This window comes from Lissotriton helveticus, chromosome 9, assembly GCF_964261635.1.
Source record: "Lissotriton helveticus chromosome 9, aLisHel1.1, whole genome shotgun sequence".
Classification (NCBI taxonomy): Eukaryota; Metazoa; Chordata; class Amphibia; order Caudata; family Salamandridae; genus Lissotriton; species Lissotriton helveticus.
In genome coordinates this window covers 247,580,390-247,598,753 of record NC_136070.1, presented here as the reverse complement: position 1 = coordinate 247,598,753, position 18,364 = coordinate 247,580,390, and the positions used below count along the sequence as shown (strand labels likewise).

At 43.0% G+C, this 18,364-nt stretch overlaps 1 protein-coding gene across 16 annotated transcripts in view; it reads left to right on the top strand.

The window, feature by feature from the left end:
• Positions 1–18,364, top strand: part of KTN1 (kinectin 1) — a 447,380-nt gene that overhangs the window by 254,926 nt on the left and 174,090 nt on the right. For all 16 annotated transcript variants that reach the window (XM_078659859.1, XM_078659855.1, XM_078659854.1 and 13 more), the window contains exons 21-23: positions 2,287–2,324; positions 10,360–10,450; positions 17,496–17,558. In XM_078659859.1, coding sequence (XP_078515985.1) covers positions 2,287–2,324; positions 10,360–10,450; positions 17,496–17,558 — 192 coding nt within the window. The remainder of the gene's footprint in view (positions 1–2,286; positions 2,325–10,359; positions 10,451–17,495; positions 17,559–18,364) is intronic.

Genomic DNA, 18,364 nt, shown 5'->3' with positions numbered 1-18,364 from the left:
TTACCCCACCAGAGCTAAAGCAATCTGTCTGGTATTATGGAGACATTGACCTGTTTGGGAAATTTGTAAGGTGTCTAGGAGCGGTGGTCCACGTGCATTCTCCAGCAGGTAAGCTATTGAGGCTTCATCCTAAATTAAGGAACAATTTAGCATGTTATTTCTGAGGAGCCTGTTTGTTGACATCTTTGTTGAATCAATCCCACGGTGGAGAATGGGTGACAGCCAGAACATTAGCGTAGGATAAAGTTATCTTAATATTAACTTTTACACCTAGTCTGTAACAGTTATCTCACTGTCAACATCAGAGCAACAGCTCAGTCTTTGGAGGTACTTGGCTTTTCTTTATTAAGGCAAATTGGTAAATATGTGCACACCCACTGGGTTAAGCTAAGAACCCACATGCTTAGTAGATGGTGGGCACTGCTCTATTATCAGCAATCAAAGCTTTTTCTGGTCCAGCCACTGGATGGTAAGAACAGTTGTAACTTCAGATGAACCATCGTTTAATTTGTTGTGTGTGCTTCAATTGAGGAGCTAATTAGCTCAGTTCTCTCATTTAAATGTGGATCACCATTATACCCCTTTCCAGTGTCAGTTTTCATTTATCTTAGTCAAGCTATCAGTCCCCCACTATTCACTTCTCTTAATTCTGCTCGAGAAAGAGGAATTGTCCTTTTACTAGTTGCCACCATTATTAAGGAAACCAGGAACCATGCCTGCAAAATTGAAAAAGGATAACCCTATTTCAGTATTGCCATTCGTGTATTACGTTTCTAGTGGGACATGTTTCAAAAACAACAGTTTGACTATCTACAAATTAATAGGTGCTTAGCTAACACACCAGTGTGTTGACCCGAACCCACAATGCCAAAACAATATTTCTGTTAATTCCCGATGATTTGATATTTGGCCTTGATTTGTCTCGCATAAATGCCCCGATTAAGCTGGCTCTCTCTGCCGCTTTCGATATACGGTTGACCATTACATTCCTTTTAGGCTGTATAATGCATAAGGCATTGTGTGGTCTTCAGATCAGTGGCTTAAATCTTTTTTGTCCTGCTGCTTCCAAGCAGTAAAGTTTATGTACTCTGTAGTCACAGAAAGGTACCTGTGACCTGTGGGGTACCCCAGGGATCTTTGCTAACTCTACTTTTGTTCAACATATATGTAGTGCTATTATGAGAAACACTTTTGGAGTAAGGCGTTTGATTATACATACATGCTAATGACACTCAGATTTTACTTCACCTTGGTAACACGCCTTCCTCCCACCGTGAATTCCAACAAATATGATTTTATGCAGCAGTGAAGTGGAAGCAGCAAACTCATGCTGAGCTTGGAAAATATACCACTACTGGTCAAATATCTGAAGGGTTCATCAGCAAATGTAGTCAGCTACTTTTGTTAGTTCACGTTTCTGCAGTTGTCTCCTCATATACCTTTCACATTCGAATGTTAGGTTCTTATCTTTCTTCTGACGGCAAGCATATGGCTCTGACTGCTTCAATGAGCTTTTATCTCGACAATGTTAACTCCCTGTATTTGGGATACCCGAAGTTCTGTAACGTACAAATGGTAAAGTACGAAGTCAGGTTGGTGGCAGAAGCATCTTGTTTTGTTCACAGAAGTATGATTTTGCAGAAGCTACATTGGCTTCTAGTGAGTCAACAAATAATTTCAAGATTCATCAAGAGACACATCAGCTTTTTCAAAGGGTGCTTATGAAGCTTTTATCCTGCAACATTCCGTCCATCATCTTGTGTGTTTTGCAGGACTCTCCACCCCTCATCAGCTAATTTATTAATTTTCCCAAGATTATCCCAGGCGACAGGCGAAAGTATATTTTTATTCTGTGCTCCAAAGCTGTGGCAATCCCTTCAAGATAGCCTACTTATGGAACAATGATTACATTGATTTAGATTTCCGTTGAAACTTTGGTTTTTGAACAAGCCGCCTTGACTTATAGTGAATTGTCTTTGTTATTTAACTGGATTCTTCCCTAATACGAAGTGCCTAGGCATCCTCAAAGTACACTCAATAAATACGTACTAACATAACCTAACAGGGTATCAGTACATGCAGGTTAATAATGTGAGAGAATCTATGAACCAGGAGTTACTGCGTCAGCATAAAGATAACTTTATCCTTTTTTCCTAAAAGCGATGCCATGTATGATGTAACTTGTTATTTAAAAAACAAAAGAACACCGCATAGTGAAAAGTTCTTATTAGATTTTTTTTTATACAACTGTTTAATGATCATTTGCTCAATAATTTGTATTTCCAGGCTTCCCGCAAATCTTTAATCGAAGAGCTTAAAGAAGTGTAAGTATTCAACCTTTCTTCAATGTTGTCTTCCAGAATCTCATAATTTTTAGATTGCTCATCTTTTGCTCTCAAATTTCTTCACTCCGTTGCTTGACTGCATCTACAAAGTGAGCAGTACTTTATTAGTTATGAAGTACTCTATTAACTCAACAATACACAGTTCACTAGAAATGGTTATGTTGTATTACATTGTTATTTATGGAATTTTAGTTATTTAATTTTGGAATTTATAAAGCAGACAAATAGACAAAGGGTGTCCAGGGGATTGCGGAAAACAATCTTAGACTGACACAAACTACTGAAAGAATTACTAGGTTTTGAGCTGTATTCCAATAGCCGTCAACTTGGTTTGACTTTATAAATGAAAAGGAGAAGAGTCCTACATTGTGGCCACCGGAAAGGCATAGAATCTACTTAGTTGGCATGACTTTTTTAGCCTTGAGAACCTTGAGGAATTGAGCAGAGGATGATTGAAAAGGGTGTTGAGCTGGGTGAGAAATTGAGTACAGTCGAGTTCTGCACAGTCTGAAGGTGGGTAGACACAGGTTTAAAGCATTGATTAGACCAACCAAGAACACACCCGTGCTTGAATGGCAGGTAAATGTGTGGAATTAGAGACAAAAGACAACATTTTTCTCAGGATTCAAGTTGATGAAAGGAAGAGGATGTCTCTTTATCAATTTGTTGCAGAAATAATAGGGTATAATTTATAGTGTTTCTTAACAGCATGGACTGGAGAGTGGCATGTGCCAAGCTCAGCAGGCCACCAGTTATTAGCCCAAAGCAAGAGGGGTACCAAGAACAAGCACATCAGTCTTGTCTGAGCTCAGCTTAAAGCAAAGCAGTTAAGAGATATCCAGTCTGCCACTGCTGTCCACCAGGATTCAAATTTGCCTGCACCAAATTTCCATTATTATCACTTCTCAACACAATCTGGGCATCATCTACATAGCTCAAACATGATACCTGATGGTTCCTAATATGCTCTGCAAGAGGGGCCACATACAGATTAAAAAGAGTTGGACTCTGAAATGACCCTGAGGGACACCACATTCTAAAGTGGTGGTGGATAATGTTGGCTCCTTCTTTTATTGAAGGAACTTAACCAATGCAGAGCAGTCCTTCCAATTCCAATATCCGCCAGCCTTTTTAACAGCAAAAGGAGGCAAACTCTGTCAAAGGCAATTGAGAAATTAAATTAAACTAGAGCTATCTTTCCGCCCTGATCAAGTATAATTTGCCTATGTATATATTCTCGAGTACATGTGCTGCTGACCTCGCCTGCCATTGCAGTCCTTTCGTGGTCTAGGCCGGGGATCATGCTGACAGCGGCCAGACCTCAAGTGACCACAAGCTACCCAAACCTCAGCTCTTCGCCCACTGCTGATGCCTTAAAATCGATTTAACTTGTCCTCAGTGGTGCAGGATTAACCAGTAGGGGGTTGCTTCGTCGTCTGCCTCTTGTGCTAAAGGAGCATCCCGTCCCAACAATGGATTCTCCAGATCTTGCAGAATGGGTACCTCCTGCTCTTTCTATCCTAGCCCCTGGACCTGTCACCCGAACCACACCACCATACAGCAGACTTCTTGCCCATACTCCGTGGAGAAGTTAAAGGTCTCTTTGCCAAGGGAGCAATACAGAGGGTGCCGGCATCGGAAGCAGTGATTGTTACTCCTGTTATTTTGTGGAGCCGAGAAAGTACCGAAGCCTTTTCCCTGTGCTAGACCTTAGCTATCTTAACTTCTTTCTCTGGAAGGCACATTCAGAATACGCATCCTGAACCAGCTTGTGTGCCCTGGATCCAGGAGATTGGATTGTAATACTGGACTTGCAGGACACATATTTTCATATCTTAATCTTGCAGTCTCACAAGCGTTACCTGCAGTTTCAGGTAGGCCAAGAGTGCTTTCTGATCATCGTGCTTTCCTTTGGCTTTGCCAGTGCACAAAGGTGATGGTGGTGGTCACAGCCTATTTAAGGACGTTGGCAATATCGGTCTTCCTCGATCTCGACAACTGGCTGTTGAGTGCGAGCAAACCTCAAACAGTTGTAAACCACCTCCAGACAAAGGCCATTCAATTGACAGCAAGGGGCTTTCCATCAACATGGCGCAGTCACACAACTTCTTCACAAACGGTCCCCTTCATCTATGCCATCCTAGACATGGTGCTTTTCCGAGCCATCCCTCTGCCTCAACGTGCCCAAGACATGCGGGCTATGATCCAGATGTTTAAACCTGCATCCTTGGTCTCCGTGAGTTTGGCTTGTGGACCACGAGAGGTGGCATGTAGGTGATGCAGTGGGATCTAAAATTTCAGTGGGCTCAACCCCAGTCCTTTCGGTCAAATTCCATCCAGGTGTCTGAGGTGTTGTGTGGTGTGCCACTCATGGGCATTTGCCCGGCTGCTTTGTCAGCATCCATACACACGTTCACAAGACCTTGTTTGTTTAACCAGGCCTGACAGGATGGGCACTTCGCCTTTCTGAGCATTCCAGAGATCTACCACCTGAGAGTTACGGCTTTGGTGTCGATTCACAAGGTGAGGAATATGCATTTAGAACTCTCTATCAGAAGAACAAATTACTTTCCTTCAGTAGCACCTTTTCTGATAGATATTCAATCTAACTGTAGATTCCTCACCGACTAATCCTCTTCCCCATTTCATGGAATGAACTCGTATTGTCCACTAATAAGACTCCATCCTAAAGTCTGAACACTGCCATGAACTGATTTCCAAATTTCAATGACTGTGTCCGTTGGTGTGGATGGATATCAGAATGAAATTGACAACATCAAACAAAGGTGGTGCGTACATAGTGGCCCTGGTGTCTAGTCCGAAGCAGGACAGACCTGATGTTGAGCTGCACAAAGCCATTTGTAGATATGGGTAGCAAATTATATGAAAATTTCCAGATCCAATCTGGTGCCTAGGGGAGTTTATAAGGTGAGGAATCTGTAGTTAGATGGACTCTACTAGAAAAGGCGTTATGAAGCTAAGTAACTTGTTCCTCACTTACATCACAATCATCCCAGTCATCTCTTTCACCGCTTACATCACTCATTCATATCACTCATCATTCATACTGTTCAAATCATTCATATCACTAGCATCACTCACTTCAGTTAGGCCGTTGATCACTCGCATCACTCATACCAGTCACATCACTCCTGTCACTCATACCACTCACATCATTCACACTGATTACAGCACTACTAGCATTCGTCACTCACGTACCTCATACTATACCTATCCTTAGCACCACTTGCATCACTCATACCATGCATACAATTCGCACAACTCACATCACTCATACCATACATATCACTTGCATCACTCTTCCACGTCATACCATTCATATCACTTGATTCTCCCTTACTAGTCCTCTCTTGCTCCTCTTACATCATTCATACCATTCATATCCGGCACATCACTCATAACATTCATATCACTCGCACAGCTCGCTTCCCTCATGCCATTCAGATCACTCCCATCACTCATGCCAGTTGCATAATTCGCTTCACTCATGGCACTCTTATCATTTAGACTGCTTGCATCCCTCATACCATTCATCACTTGCATGCCCTCATATCATTCATATCACTTATACCACTTGCAGCACTACTACTATTCACGAGTCACACAACTCATCAGTGGTACCATTCATATCGCACCACTCAAATCACTCATACAGCCCATATCGCTCCCACTGCTTGCGTTCCTCAAAACATTCATTTCACTCACACCAGTTGTGCCACTCCTAATTCTCCACTCACATACCTCATATCATTAAGAGTACTTTCAGCAGGTCAGCAGTCACCACCCAAATCTGTCCGACTTTGATCGGCAGTGATAGAGTACACTAGCCTTTGTAGCAGCCCTTATGCATGGTTGCAGGTGTCCTGCAGAAGATATAATCGGGCCACTGGAATTATGCAGCAGGAAAGGACTGAATTATGCAGCAGGGTTGACTAAATCATGCAGCAAGAAAAGGCAAATTATGTGTTGTAGTTTCCGAAAGTATTCTCAATTTTTGTCGCATTAACACTATCTGGGCAAATGTTTCACCTCATTAGTACCATTTTGACAACCACATACAGGAATAAGCAACAGAAAGGAGACCAGTCAATCCATGCAAAGGCCTCCAACTGTACAGCAACACATATTGCCTCATTTTTAGTAATGTTTGTTCCATTTGAGCTAGAAACTATTTGTTTTAATAAAATCTGCAGATGCAATCTTTTGTCGCTCACATGCTTTCACTAATATGGTGTGATGATTTAGCAGCCATTTCTTGTAAAAAAAAAAAATGTCCGATATCCGTGCCCCCTTTCCCTCCAATCAAGTGGGAAGGGAGGTATTTTGACTCTCCTATTCCTCTTACATGTTCCCTGGGGACTTTTTCTCCTATTGAGAATTCAATGTTTGTATCTCTATTGGACACTGCAAAGTCTGGCTCACCATTAGACCATCTGCCACTTGCTATCTTGAGCAAACTTTGTCCACTACTTTTTTCCATTGTGATCAATCTTCTCAGTTCTTAATGAATTGAGGGCTCTGCTCCTAAGTCTTGGAAACATGTGATGGTGGTACCATTATTAAAGAACATTAACCTGGCCATCTTTAATTGGACTGCCTATTGGTCTATTTCATTACTGCTATTGTTTGTTAAGGTTCTTGAAAAGCATGTAAATCTACAGGTACAGGTATCAGCCTATCAGGATACTAATGGCCTCATGCACTCTTCACAATCTGTATTTAGGGTTGAATATGGCACAGAAACAGCCTTGGCTTAGATCGCAGTTTGACAGGGGAGGCACTGCAGCTCTCATCCAGTTAGATCTGAGTGCAGCTTTTGATACTGTCTCTCAGCAGGTGCCTCTTCAAAGACTGGGGGATTTGGGGATTCAAGGCATGGCTTTGCCCTGGGTATGCTCCTTTGTGCAAGACCCTTCCATACAAGTCTTCATTAAACCACACAATTACATCTCACACGTTACCTTTTTTTGGGGGGGGGCTCTGCTTTGAGTCCCACTTTGTTAACTGGCAGACATAGTTGAAGGGTGTGGTCTCACACTGTTTTCCTACCTGGATGATACACAAATTAATGCATCCTTATTCCTTAATGAAGATTGAAGCTCAGGTGCTCTTAATCCCTGCCTTACTAGTGTGATGACTTGGATGAACAAAAACTCTTTAAAGCGAAGTGGTAAGAAGTCCGAAGTCCTATTGATTGGCAATCAGCCTCAACTTTGGGGCCCTCACTGTTGGCCTATTGACCACTCCTACACCTACCTACTCAGGTGGTTAAGAACCTAGGCTTCTGGCTTGATGACAAACTTACTATGGACCAGCAAATCACCAAGGTAGCTTCCTGTTGTTTTGGTATCCTTGGGTGATTAAGGAAAATCTGTTGGCTCTTTCCTGTTTCATCCCAAAGGATGGTTGCACAAGCCCTGATCATTTTAAAACTTGATTATGGTAATTTTCTTAATCTGGGTGCGACGAAAACGGTAATTGATAATTACAAGGCACTCAGAATGCGGTGGCTGAGCTTTTATAACATCTAACTGAACGCTCCTCAGTCTCTCACCTTCTTAGGGACTTACATTGGCTACCAATTGGCAAGCTTGTTCCGTTCAAGGCACTGTACTATATGTATAAAGCCTTGTCTAATTCTGGACAGTTTTCTGAGGTTTTGCCATATCACCCCAATCAGTCTCATCGATCTAGTTATCAGATTTATGCAGTTGTTCCTTGCTCCCTTTCTTACTTGGGCCAAAACTTGGGAATTCCCTTGCCTGCCTCACTTAAGCTCTCTAATTCTTTTGATAAGCTTAAAAAACATCTAAAGGTCATCCTTATGGAGGAGGAAGCCTCACACACAAAAATGTGTCATGCTTCATCATCAGTAACCTATCCCCGCCTTGCAAGGACAGTGCCTTCAGGGTGGACTCAACCTCCTGTCGCAGCACTTACACAGGAATTCTGTGACAGTCCAAGTGGGACTTTTGGATGTTTGTCTCAAGGTAGGAATACTGGATTGTGTATTCTACCTGCAGCTGCCTTACTTGTTGTGGTAATTTGGTCTTCCCAGGAGGGTGTGCAGCAGCTTACCACCTCCTCCTCTCTCATATGTGTTGTGAGTATGTTAATACACAGGACTTGATCACAGGCGTATGAGGAGTTTGTGTGTGTATCTGTTGCTTGTGTACCTCTTCTTTCTGAATCAAGTAGGTTATTACTGGCTTCAACCACAGGACTGGCAAGTCTACAAGAGAAGCTTCACACACAGGCTCTTAAAGAGCCTATATGATTTACCATTCAGTGGTGTCCCAACCCAATGTTGCTTACCCCCTTCGCTATTTCCAACAAAATGTACTCCTTAATAAATACACACAAAAAAAACACCAGACACCCTCTGACCCACATCAGCTCTATAATCCTTATTCCAGCAGCCACTTCCAAACTCTGACCTAATTCAGTTGCACCCCGCAAATGCAATCTAGTACCTCTGGCTGTCTGTTTGACACCCTGCTCTTGTTCTAAATACTTCCATCCTCCGAAACAACCTAACTCCTGGCCACACTTTGCTGCTCCAGGGCTCAAGCTTGCTGCTCTCCACTTGGTCACCTGTCAGAAAAGTTCTAATTCGCTCTGCATCTCCCCACTTCACTGGACGTCTCTTTGTCACAGTACTCCGTAAGTGAATTAATCTGTAAGTAGTCCAGTGCTGGAGAATTCGATGTACTTGATAAAAAAAAAACTGATGACATCTACCCTCCTCCATGATTCTAATGTTTAGGAGTTTGAATAGCTTTGCCGAGATCTTTTTGATATTACTTTAAGTAAATTCCATTTTCCTTTTTTTGGGCTACTTGATTTTGGTTGAGCAAGGAGGGCAGCAGCAGCCGCCTTGACATGCTCCTTTCAATAAAATTCCATTCTCCTGCATTGTCTCTTCAAAGTTTGACGTACTTGCATGGGTGATACATGTGTTAGTAGTTTTAAGGCGGGAGACAAATGTTGCATTTCTTTTGTTTTCTCCATAGTACCACTCAGTAGGTCTTCCATCCTCCACTGAGGGCACAGTTGAGTGTTTTTTAAATAATTGTAAGACCTTTGGGAGGGCGATTCACAAAGGAACTCTGCAGTCGTGGCGGAGGCCCCGCAGTCGTGGCGGTTGCACTCACTTGTGGCAGGACCTTCGCAATGAGAAACTGCAATGCGGACATCCCGCCACGAGTAGGGGACCCTGTCACGACGGCGGGGCCTCCACCACGAGTGCAAAGGCTCTTTTTTAATCTGGCCTCAGTGGCAATTCACTGGTTCTTGAAGTTCCAAATAACAATATGATTTGCCACTACCTGACACTATAGTATAGGGAATTCTGGTGTAGTTGTTGCTCGTTGCTGCTGGTGAATCCGTGCTTGCATGGCAACACCCACGCAGTTGCACCCTGCACACTCATGTGTTTCCTGGCAGAGGCCCCTGCTGGCATGTTATTCCTGGGGGTCAGTGGGGATCTAATCAAATGAGTGCCTAGTATTACATAATTGGGCAGTAGCTCATTAACACAGCCTACCATCAAGCACTTTATACATTATGGAAAACGGAGGGTATAAGATTTTTGTTTTATTTTGCCCAATCGTTTGTCACGTTAAGTCCCTAGGTATTTTGATTCCAGCACATAATAGTTTAGAAATGTACCATTACAAACCGCATTATTGAACTATGCTGCAATCCCCCTCTTTAGTATACATGACCTCTATTTTTTTGCTTCTATCTTGCGTACAACAGTCTGGTAGTTTTGTTTTACTTTAAGGTTACAGTTTTGAAAACCTTGCAGCAATATCACAGCCTCTCATCCTTCGGAGGTTGCTAAAATGAGGGCTATTATCTTGGTAAATTGTCTCACATTTAATCAACCTCTAGAAAACAAAATGTGTGCTGTGCACTATATAGATGAATTAATTATTATTATTCTGTCAATCTATTCTGTTTCAAATTAACACTAGTCTCTTTATCGAAGAATCCATGAGAAGGATGGAAGGATTCAAAAGACAGAAGAGCTCCTGCAAGCGGAAGCCCTTAAGACAGCCAACAAAGAGGAAGCTGTTCAGGTATTTTGTCTTTGGTTGCACCGACAAAAACATGAATGGGTGTATCTAATTATGTTGCATTGTATTCTGTTAAATTATTTGTATAGTGATTACTGCCCTTCGTGGGGCGTTTAAGCACTTGTCCAAGGTTATGTATGAGTTTGGAAGAGTTTTGCCTTTGCGCTAATGTAAGAGGTGTTTCCATGTTGTTCAACACTACTGATTGCGAATATCTTTTTATGAGACTCATCACTATGCGGTGTGATAAGTAAGGAAGTATGAAAGATAGACGTTTTTGAAATAGGTGATATGCTGGCAGCTCTGGTTTATCATTTATGTTCCAAGTCTGATTTCATATGCTTGTTGTGGCAAGAGGTCATCCACTCTGTGATCTTATGGATTTGCAAAAGGCAACAGGTGTAGTTAAATAGTGAGTGGGGGAGAGATCTGTCTGTGTATACTGTAGCAGTCCTCCTTTATATGATTGCCATTATGAGTTGTCAATTGAAGAGATTTGTCAAGTTAACTGCTTTTTTGTCATAGTTTTTTCATTCTAGGATGTCAATGCTCAGAGTACGGGATTGTTTGGGGCCAGCAGGGTGTTAGAGTCCCCAGAAACCAGCAGTTCATGTAACATCTCTTTAGTCCTTACAGGCCTGTCTGATTAGCATTGGGTGATTAGTTAGGCTGTGTATGTGCCATTTAGTTGCTAGCAATGATTCTCCAGTTCTTTCATGCATGATATGCCTGTCCTGTTGAAGAAGAGTGATCAAGTAATGAATAGGTATGCATGATGATATGGTGACATGGATTATATCAAAGTGATAGTGGGAGGACTGCCAGAGTCCTCAATCTTGTGGTTGTAAGGTAGGGTAGATGTATTGTTCTAAACTCTGAACCTGGATAATTATGGGCACAGACCCACAGCCATCTGTTCCCGGCCCCTCACTCACCTACTCACCTGCATCTGCGAGCATCAAGGGAGGAGAAGAATCTTTCCCCATCTGAATAAGAAAGAATCCCTTAGAACCTCCCCGAGCAACAAACAAAAAAAACCTAACCTTAACCACCTGCTCTAAGAAGGTGGTATATGTTGGTTTGAGCACATTATTTCTCAAAGGTGGTACACATGTGAAAAAAAATACAGTATTACTGGGTCTGCTTGTTATTACTCATTCTGAGGGAAATAACTTTTAATCCCAGTCATATCAACAGGAGATACCGTCTGGTATCATTAATTCCAGCTTTGGGAAATAATGAGGAATTCAGAATTGGATCCTGTGAAGTAGAGTGTGGTGGTTAGTCGTTAGGCAGCTTGCGGATCTTGAGGTGCAGAATGACAGCGGGTACTTCTAGTGCTTAGAGTCATAATTGCCATATTTCATTTGTATTTACAGGTCGCTTTCAGTTAATGGTGATTAGAGCTCTCTAATTTGAATTGAATGCCTGTCCTTTTGTATATTGTGCTGGTCCATACTGTTCCATATCTCTTGACTATGCTTATATTGGTAGAAGGATTAACATTCTGGGTTCGATCCCAGGGTCAGCGGTTGATGTAATTATCTGGCAAAAAATAATATTTTCACATCTCTTTTGATCTTTAAATGCTCCAAAATGCCTTTAGTGTTGGCAAGTAATGAGTTATAGAGCTTTCCAGATTGTACAGAGAAAGACAGAGCCTCCTATTGATTTTCTTTTGGAAGCAGGTGTGACAGTCTACACCAGTGTGTATTAATTTCTGCCCCTTCCTTCCCTTTTAAGCCTCAGCTAGTGCTGATATGCATGTGGTTTGCCTAGTTGTGTAATGGTTCAATGAGAAGAAAGTGCACCCAGAGTCCTGAAGACTGGGTAAGATCAATTTAAGTGGTTCATTCTTGTGATCACTTTTTGTTTTTGTTTTCGTTGTGTGGCTCTGTTACACAGTTATGCCTAGATATGGGGTTGAAAGCTCACTGTTCCTCAGGAACACTGCTGCATACCATGAAGGACCAATAGGGAAAGACATAGCTTGGTTTCCATGTGTTCTCATTCAGAGGATATGGTCTTCTAGCTCAGATTGGTCTGGTCTTTTTAGGGTAAGGTCAAGGCTGATTTCCAAATGGGTGCTTTGTGTCTTAATGGCACATTCAACCAAACCACTGTCTATAGCAGTGACTAGAATTAATGTAAGGCTTTTCATTCATCACTTTAGCTCTTTGCTCATTGTTATTTACAATTTGGGTCAACTTCAGAAAACCAAGAATACACGCTGAATGCATTCATTTGGTAAATGAAACTGAAGGACTGAAACATAGTTCCGAGCATTATGGCGTGATCTAGCAACATCTTCAACTTTGCGGTCATTCAAACTGATAGAATAGATTTTGACATTTTCATACATGAACAAGCATTTACAATGCAATAGGTCTCGGGTTAATTAAGTTTGAGCTATTGGCATTGCCTAATATTGCAACACCAATTGCACCAAAAGTCTATAAATTGTAGGCCAAAAAAATGTGTATTTATTTTTGTAGCAGTGGTGGCATGCTGCGCTTTAGATGAATATGTTTCAAAGTAAAGTGCGCCATACTGCGATTGTTACAATAGTTATTTGTGGATGCGTTAACAATTGATGTGTGCACTGATGGCTGGTGGTGTGTGTGCCTGTAGAAATTGTGCACTGATGGCTGGTGGTGTGTGTGCCTGGTGGAAGTGTGCACTACCGGCTGGTGGTGTGTGTGCCTGGTAGAAGCGTGTACTGACGGTTGGTGGTGTGTGTACCTGGTTAAAGTGTGCACTGACGGCTGGTGGTGTGTGTCTGATGAAAGCGTGCACTGACAGCTGGTGGTGTTTGGGCCCGGTAAAAGCGTGCACCGACGGCTGGTGGTGTTTGTGCCCAGTGAAAGCGTGCACTGATGACTGATGGTGCCTGTGCCTGGTGAAAGTGTGCACTGACAGTGTGGTTGTGTGTGTGGTGCTGTGTGTGTGGTGGTGTGTGTGTGGTTGTCTGTGTGTGTGGTGGTGTGTGTGGTGGTGTGTGTGTGTGGTTGTCTGTGTGTGTGTGTGGCTGTGTGTGTGTGGCTGTGTGTGTGTGTGGCTGTGTGTGTGTGTGGCTGTGTGTGTGTGTGGCTGTGTGTGTGTGGCTGTGTGTGTGTGGCTGTGTGTGGCTGTGGCTGTGTGTGGCTGTGTGTATGTGTGTGTGGTTGGCTGTGTGTGTGTGGTTGGCTGTGTGTGTGTGTGTGTGGCTGTGTGTGTGTGTGTGTGTGTGTGGCGGCTGTGTGTGTGTGTGGCGGCTGTGTGTGTGTGGCTGTGTGTGTGTGGCTGTGTGTGTGGTTGTGCGTCTCGAGCTGTGAATCCTTTTAAATAAAAGGAGAGGCGCCTGCACTGGTGCAGTGTGCGCTTCTGGGTATGAACATAGACACATACTGTCTCTCACTCTCACACACTCTCACATCACATACACACAAACACACACACACACACACACACACAGACTGTGCTGGGGCAGGGCACAGGACCTGCCGTTCTTGCCTTGAGACACCATAGAGTTAGAGCGCATGTCCCCCAGGAGGCACACACAACACAGGCGTGCATGTGCGCCTCGAGCTGGGAATGCTTTTAAATACAAGCATTTGCAAGCTTTGTCCAAGGAAAAGTACACAGGTGATGTCCCGATGTCCGTGCAGTTATTTTACCTGCACCAGAGCTAATAGTACAAGCATTTGCAATGCAATAGGTCTCACATTTGCGTGAGTTTGAGCTATTGGCGTCATAAATAGCAATACATTTTATTTATATGTTTTGAAAATTGCAAGCTGTGCATAAACGCACACTATGTAGGTTTTCTGAACACAAATAAAATGCATTGTCATTTATAATGCCAATAGCTCAAACTGTGGTAAAAGCGGGACCTATGCATTGAAAATGCTTTTTGTTGTTGTTGTTAAGGGTGTCCTGGTTCTCCTCAGTTGCTGCAATTGAACTCCTATTTGAAAACAACAATGATTAATAGTAAAGCATTCCGTCCTTGGTAACACGGAGTCCTATTGGAAGCTTATCTGTAGATTTATTTTTACTGTGCATGGCGGCATACACAAGTGTTGTTTAATAAGTCACTGAATGCCAGTTACACCAACATAAAAATGAGTTTTCTTGCTCTTTTGCGATTGAATAACATAGGGGTTATCTAACTATTTGGACAGCCATGTCTTATGTAGTATCAGGTTGGTTAGCATGTGGTTCCAAATTCGACATGCAAGTTTTAATGACCACTCTTTATTAATACACTAAACAATGTTTTTTTCTGCAAAAGTAGAGACGGTGCAGATACCTCGTGTGGCTGAATAATGCCAAGTGAAAACCTAGGCTCAAATCCCAGCGTCCCCGCTTAGCCAAATTGTGTGATCCTGGGAAAGCCACGCTACAGTGTAGTGCCTCATGTTTCTACACTGCCAAATTTAGGAACAACCAGAAGTGATTCTCTTCAGGTTGTATACTGTAGAAACTCCATTCAAATATGTTTAAAGATACTAAAATGTTTCTCTGTATACGAGGCCAGACTATGAGCGGGGTTGGGCCAGGGACTAGAGTGTGTGCAAATGATTTTTCTAGATTGCCCCACTACGTGCACTGTTGTATTTAAAGCGTTGTGGAAACGTGTTTCTGCCCCTCTCACATAGCTCTGCTTCATGCCATGCTCGACGCATTTCACGCACATCCTAATAAGCTCCACAGACACCCAAGAAAACACTGATTCTACCAACTAAGCACAAAAAAAGAGTAACTGTTACCCAATTGCCTAAAAAGCGCTCTGAAGCCTTGCTCGTCATGGAAAGCGCTATTCAAAATAAAATGGCGACATAAATTGATAAAACTGCACTCACCTCTGCACCTCCATGCAGCACCAGCACATGGGGGTTCTCCTGCTTCTCGCCATCACTAACCGGGAGGCGAGCCACCAGTCCGCCCACTCTCCATCCACTGTGGACACTGTGTGGGCCGCGCCGCTCGCCACATCGACCCCAAGTTTGGCCAGTAAGAGGCAGACCTGCTTACACCCAACGCACAGTCCTAGTGCTTCACCGGACTTGTGCACTTTGCTGATTACTGGAACAGTGTACACTTTGGGGGGTGCCTCGACCTGTACTCCCCGACAGTACCTGGATGTATGCACACGAGCTGTGCCACTGGCCTGTGGAGAGCGTGGGCGTCTCTGGCCTGTGCACACCCGGGTGACTCGGTGCAGAGCTCCTCTAGGCATATTCTAAAGTCACCGGCCAGAAACAGGAGCAGGAACCGAGGCTCAGACAGGTGAGTCACAGACAAGAATAAGGAGCCTGTCCTATGGCCCAGCAGCAGGGGCAGGGGTTGTGTCCTAAATGCAAGGAGTGTGTCCTGTGCCCAAGAGCATGAAGAGAACGGTCTGTCCTGGCAGCGGTAACACCAGTCTGAGTACAAGGAACAGGACACTGACGGTGCTGCAGTAAGGGGCACGGCGCATGCGTAAAGCCGAAACCTTCCTTGGGGCACGGCGCATGCGCAAGCAGCGGGAGGTATTGCTAGCGTCTCAGCTTCCGAGGAGGACAGCGCGTTCACGCGCGCGTGGCCGGCGCAAATCGCCTTGCGCGCGGCCAGGACTGTCCTCCTCCTGGAAAGCTGACACGCTGACTATAGGTCTTTGGCGAGAGCGAGCTTCGCTCGCTTCACCGAGACCTAAAAACGACATACATACACATTTACATGAATTCTTCAAATTCTTTCATGATGCAATCATTATTTTTTAATGGAATACAAGGATATCTTTGAAAATGGAGGCTTGTTACAGTCAGACTGCAGTGATATGCACGCAGAGGTTATTCTTGCAAATTCCTGCCTTCAAAGTTGTTTCTGTAATGACATAACTCCTTGTTTAACCGTGGCTCCAATAAAAACGGCAGACACCAAAGGATTGCAGTGCAACATTGAAAACTTGATTTTCGAAACAAAGAATTTAATTTGTATACCTCATTCACCCCACCCTCCAGAAAGCCAGAGGTTTCAGTCAGCAAGTGATAATAGTCCCAGACTCTTCAATAACCATAACATTTGAAATTAATGAATGCTGCAAACAGTATTAATTAAGCCACACCAAAAAACGACACAGCTCACAATAGTGTCAACAGTATTGTCCACATGAGCTAGCAGAATGACCCTGGTTCAGCAACTCTTATTTGTACTTTGGTGTTTTTTTACGTTTCATAGTATAGTCGGATTCAACTGTTTGGTACTTGAATATGCCTAGAAGGGTATGTCGCTACCGCTTCGGTATTTATGGGATACGATATGAAGCTGTCTGAATCATGGGTGTCTTTTGGTTGTGTGTTTGTAGCTTTTGTCGCTGGCTGTCTGGTACTGAGGAGATGACCTTTCTACCTCTTCATCATCTCTGTAGATCGGTCTTTTATCTCCTTTCTTCTTTCTGATTTTGAAATAAGCAGTTACGAAACCAAATTCCTTTGCTCTTTACAGAAGAGCTGCTATTGTGGCTTCTACATTTTTTTTTCAGCATTAATTGTGTTTTGATTAGATGATGGCCTTGGCCCTCTTCTTAGGTTGCTGAGCTTTGGAGTCTTTATCCTCAGCCTTCCTCTAGACTTGATACTCTTTCAAGTCTGAGCCAGATGGTATAGGCTTCTTCTGCATAGAGTATCTTTCTGTTTCAGTACATGTGTTGAGTGGGTATCCTTTTCAGTTGTCTATAGTTTCAACCACAAAGGCTTTGTTTCAGACTTGGAATAGTGTTCTTTCATTCTGATTTAGGCGTTAAATTTGTTTCCCCTTTTTCAACATTGAAAGTACATCCGTCAGTACCACCTCAGGTGTCTCCTTGTATGATGGAGTCATGTCCTTGATTGCAGTTCCCATCCCACTTGAAGATACCTGAAATGGTACCGAGATATACTTGAGATGCCGAAAAAGCACTTCTTCCCTTTGTGCCTTCTCCATACCCTCTAAAGTGTCTGAGCCCTCTTCAGAGCTTAGTGAGCACAAAGTAGTCGCATGAATGTTTTTCCTTGTCTAATTGTGTGCATTTTGTTTTATTTTAAAGGCCTTGATGCAAGAAATTGAGGATCTGAGGAAACGAAATATCCACCTTGAAAACGTTGAACAGGTACAATAACATCTTTGAATTTCAGATGTAAAGCAGGCCACAGTACGTGTGCTAACCTTTCTAACATCTTCCATTAAAAGCAACTCCTGTATTTCTCTTTGCTTTTGTTGCTTTGTGTTATAGCATGCAAGCACAGTTCTAGTTGATGGCAAGAATAAAACGCCACCAGCTACGAGGCACCTTATGCCGCACCAGACGTGTCTGAGGTAGAAGTGGGAATGGGGCATAAGTGCAGAGAAATTTCCACTTTCATGTAGCTGCACAAATCCTCTCTCTATATTTCTCTACTCTAGCTCTGTAACCTCCCTCTTCTCCTTCTGTCTTTCCTCGCTCTCATGCATACAGACTCTCTCTTTTACACCAGATGTTGGAAGACGCTGCACCTCAAAACTAACATATGTCATGTAATCACCCATCCCTTCCCTCTTGGGGAATATGAAAGAGCTCTTGGGAGCCACCAAAGGTAGATGGGAAGTTAAGAACTACCCATCACTGGTCTTTTCAAATGCTTCAGCTACTAAAATTGACCGTACATGACGTTCGTAAGCCGGTATGTCACCTTCCGTGGAGGATTTTCATTATGTATGCTAATTGTTGAAACACAATTGTCCATTTCCATTTATTTCACTTTATTTCGGCCACTAGGGCCATAAAACTACAAACAATAAAACAGATGATATACACTTATAATTAAAAATTGGGGCGACAAACAAACATCTTGTACAATCATTGTTCCACAAATGAGGGAAAAAACACACAATGCATAAGAGTACGTCGGGGATGTAAAAATTATACATAGTACTATC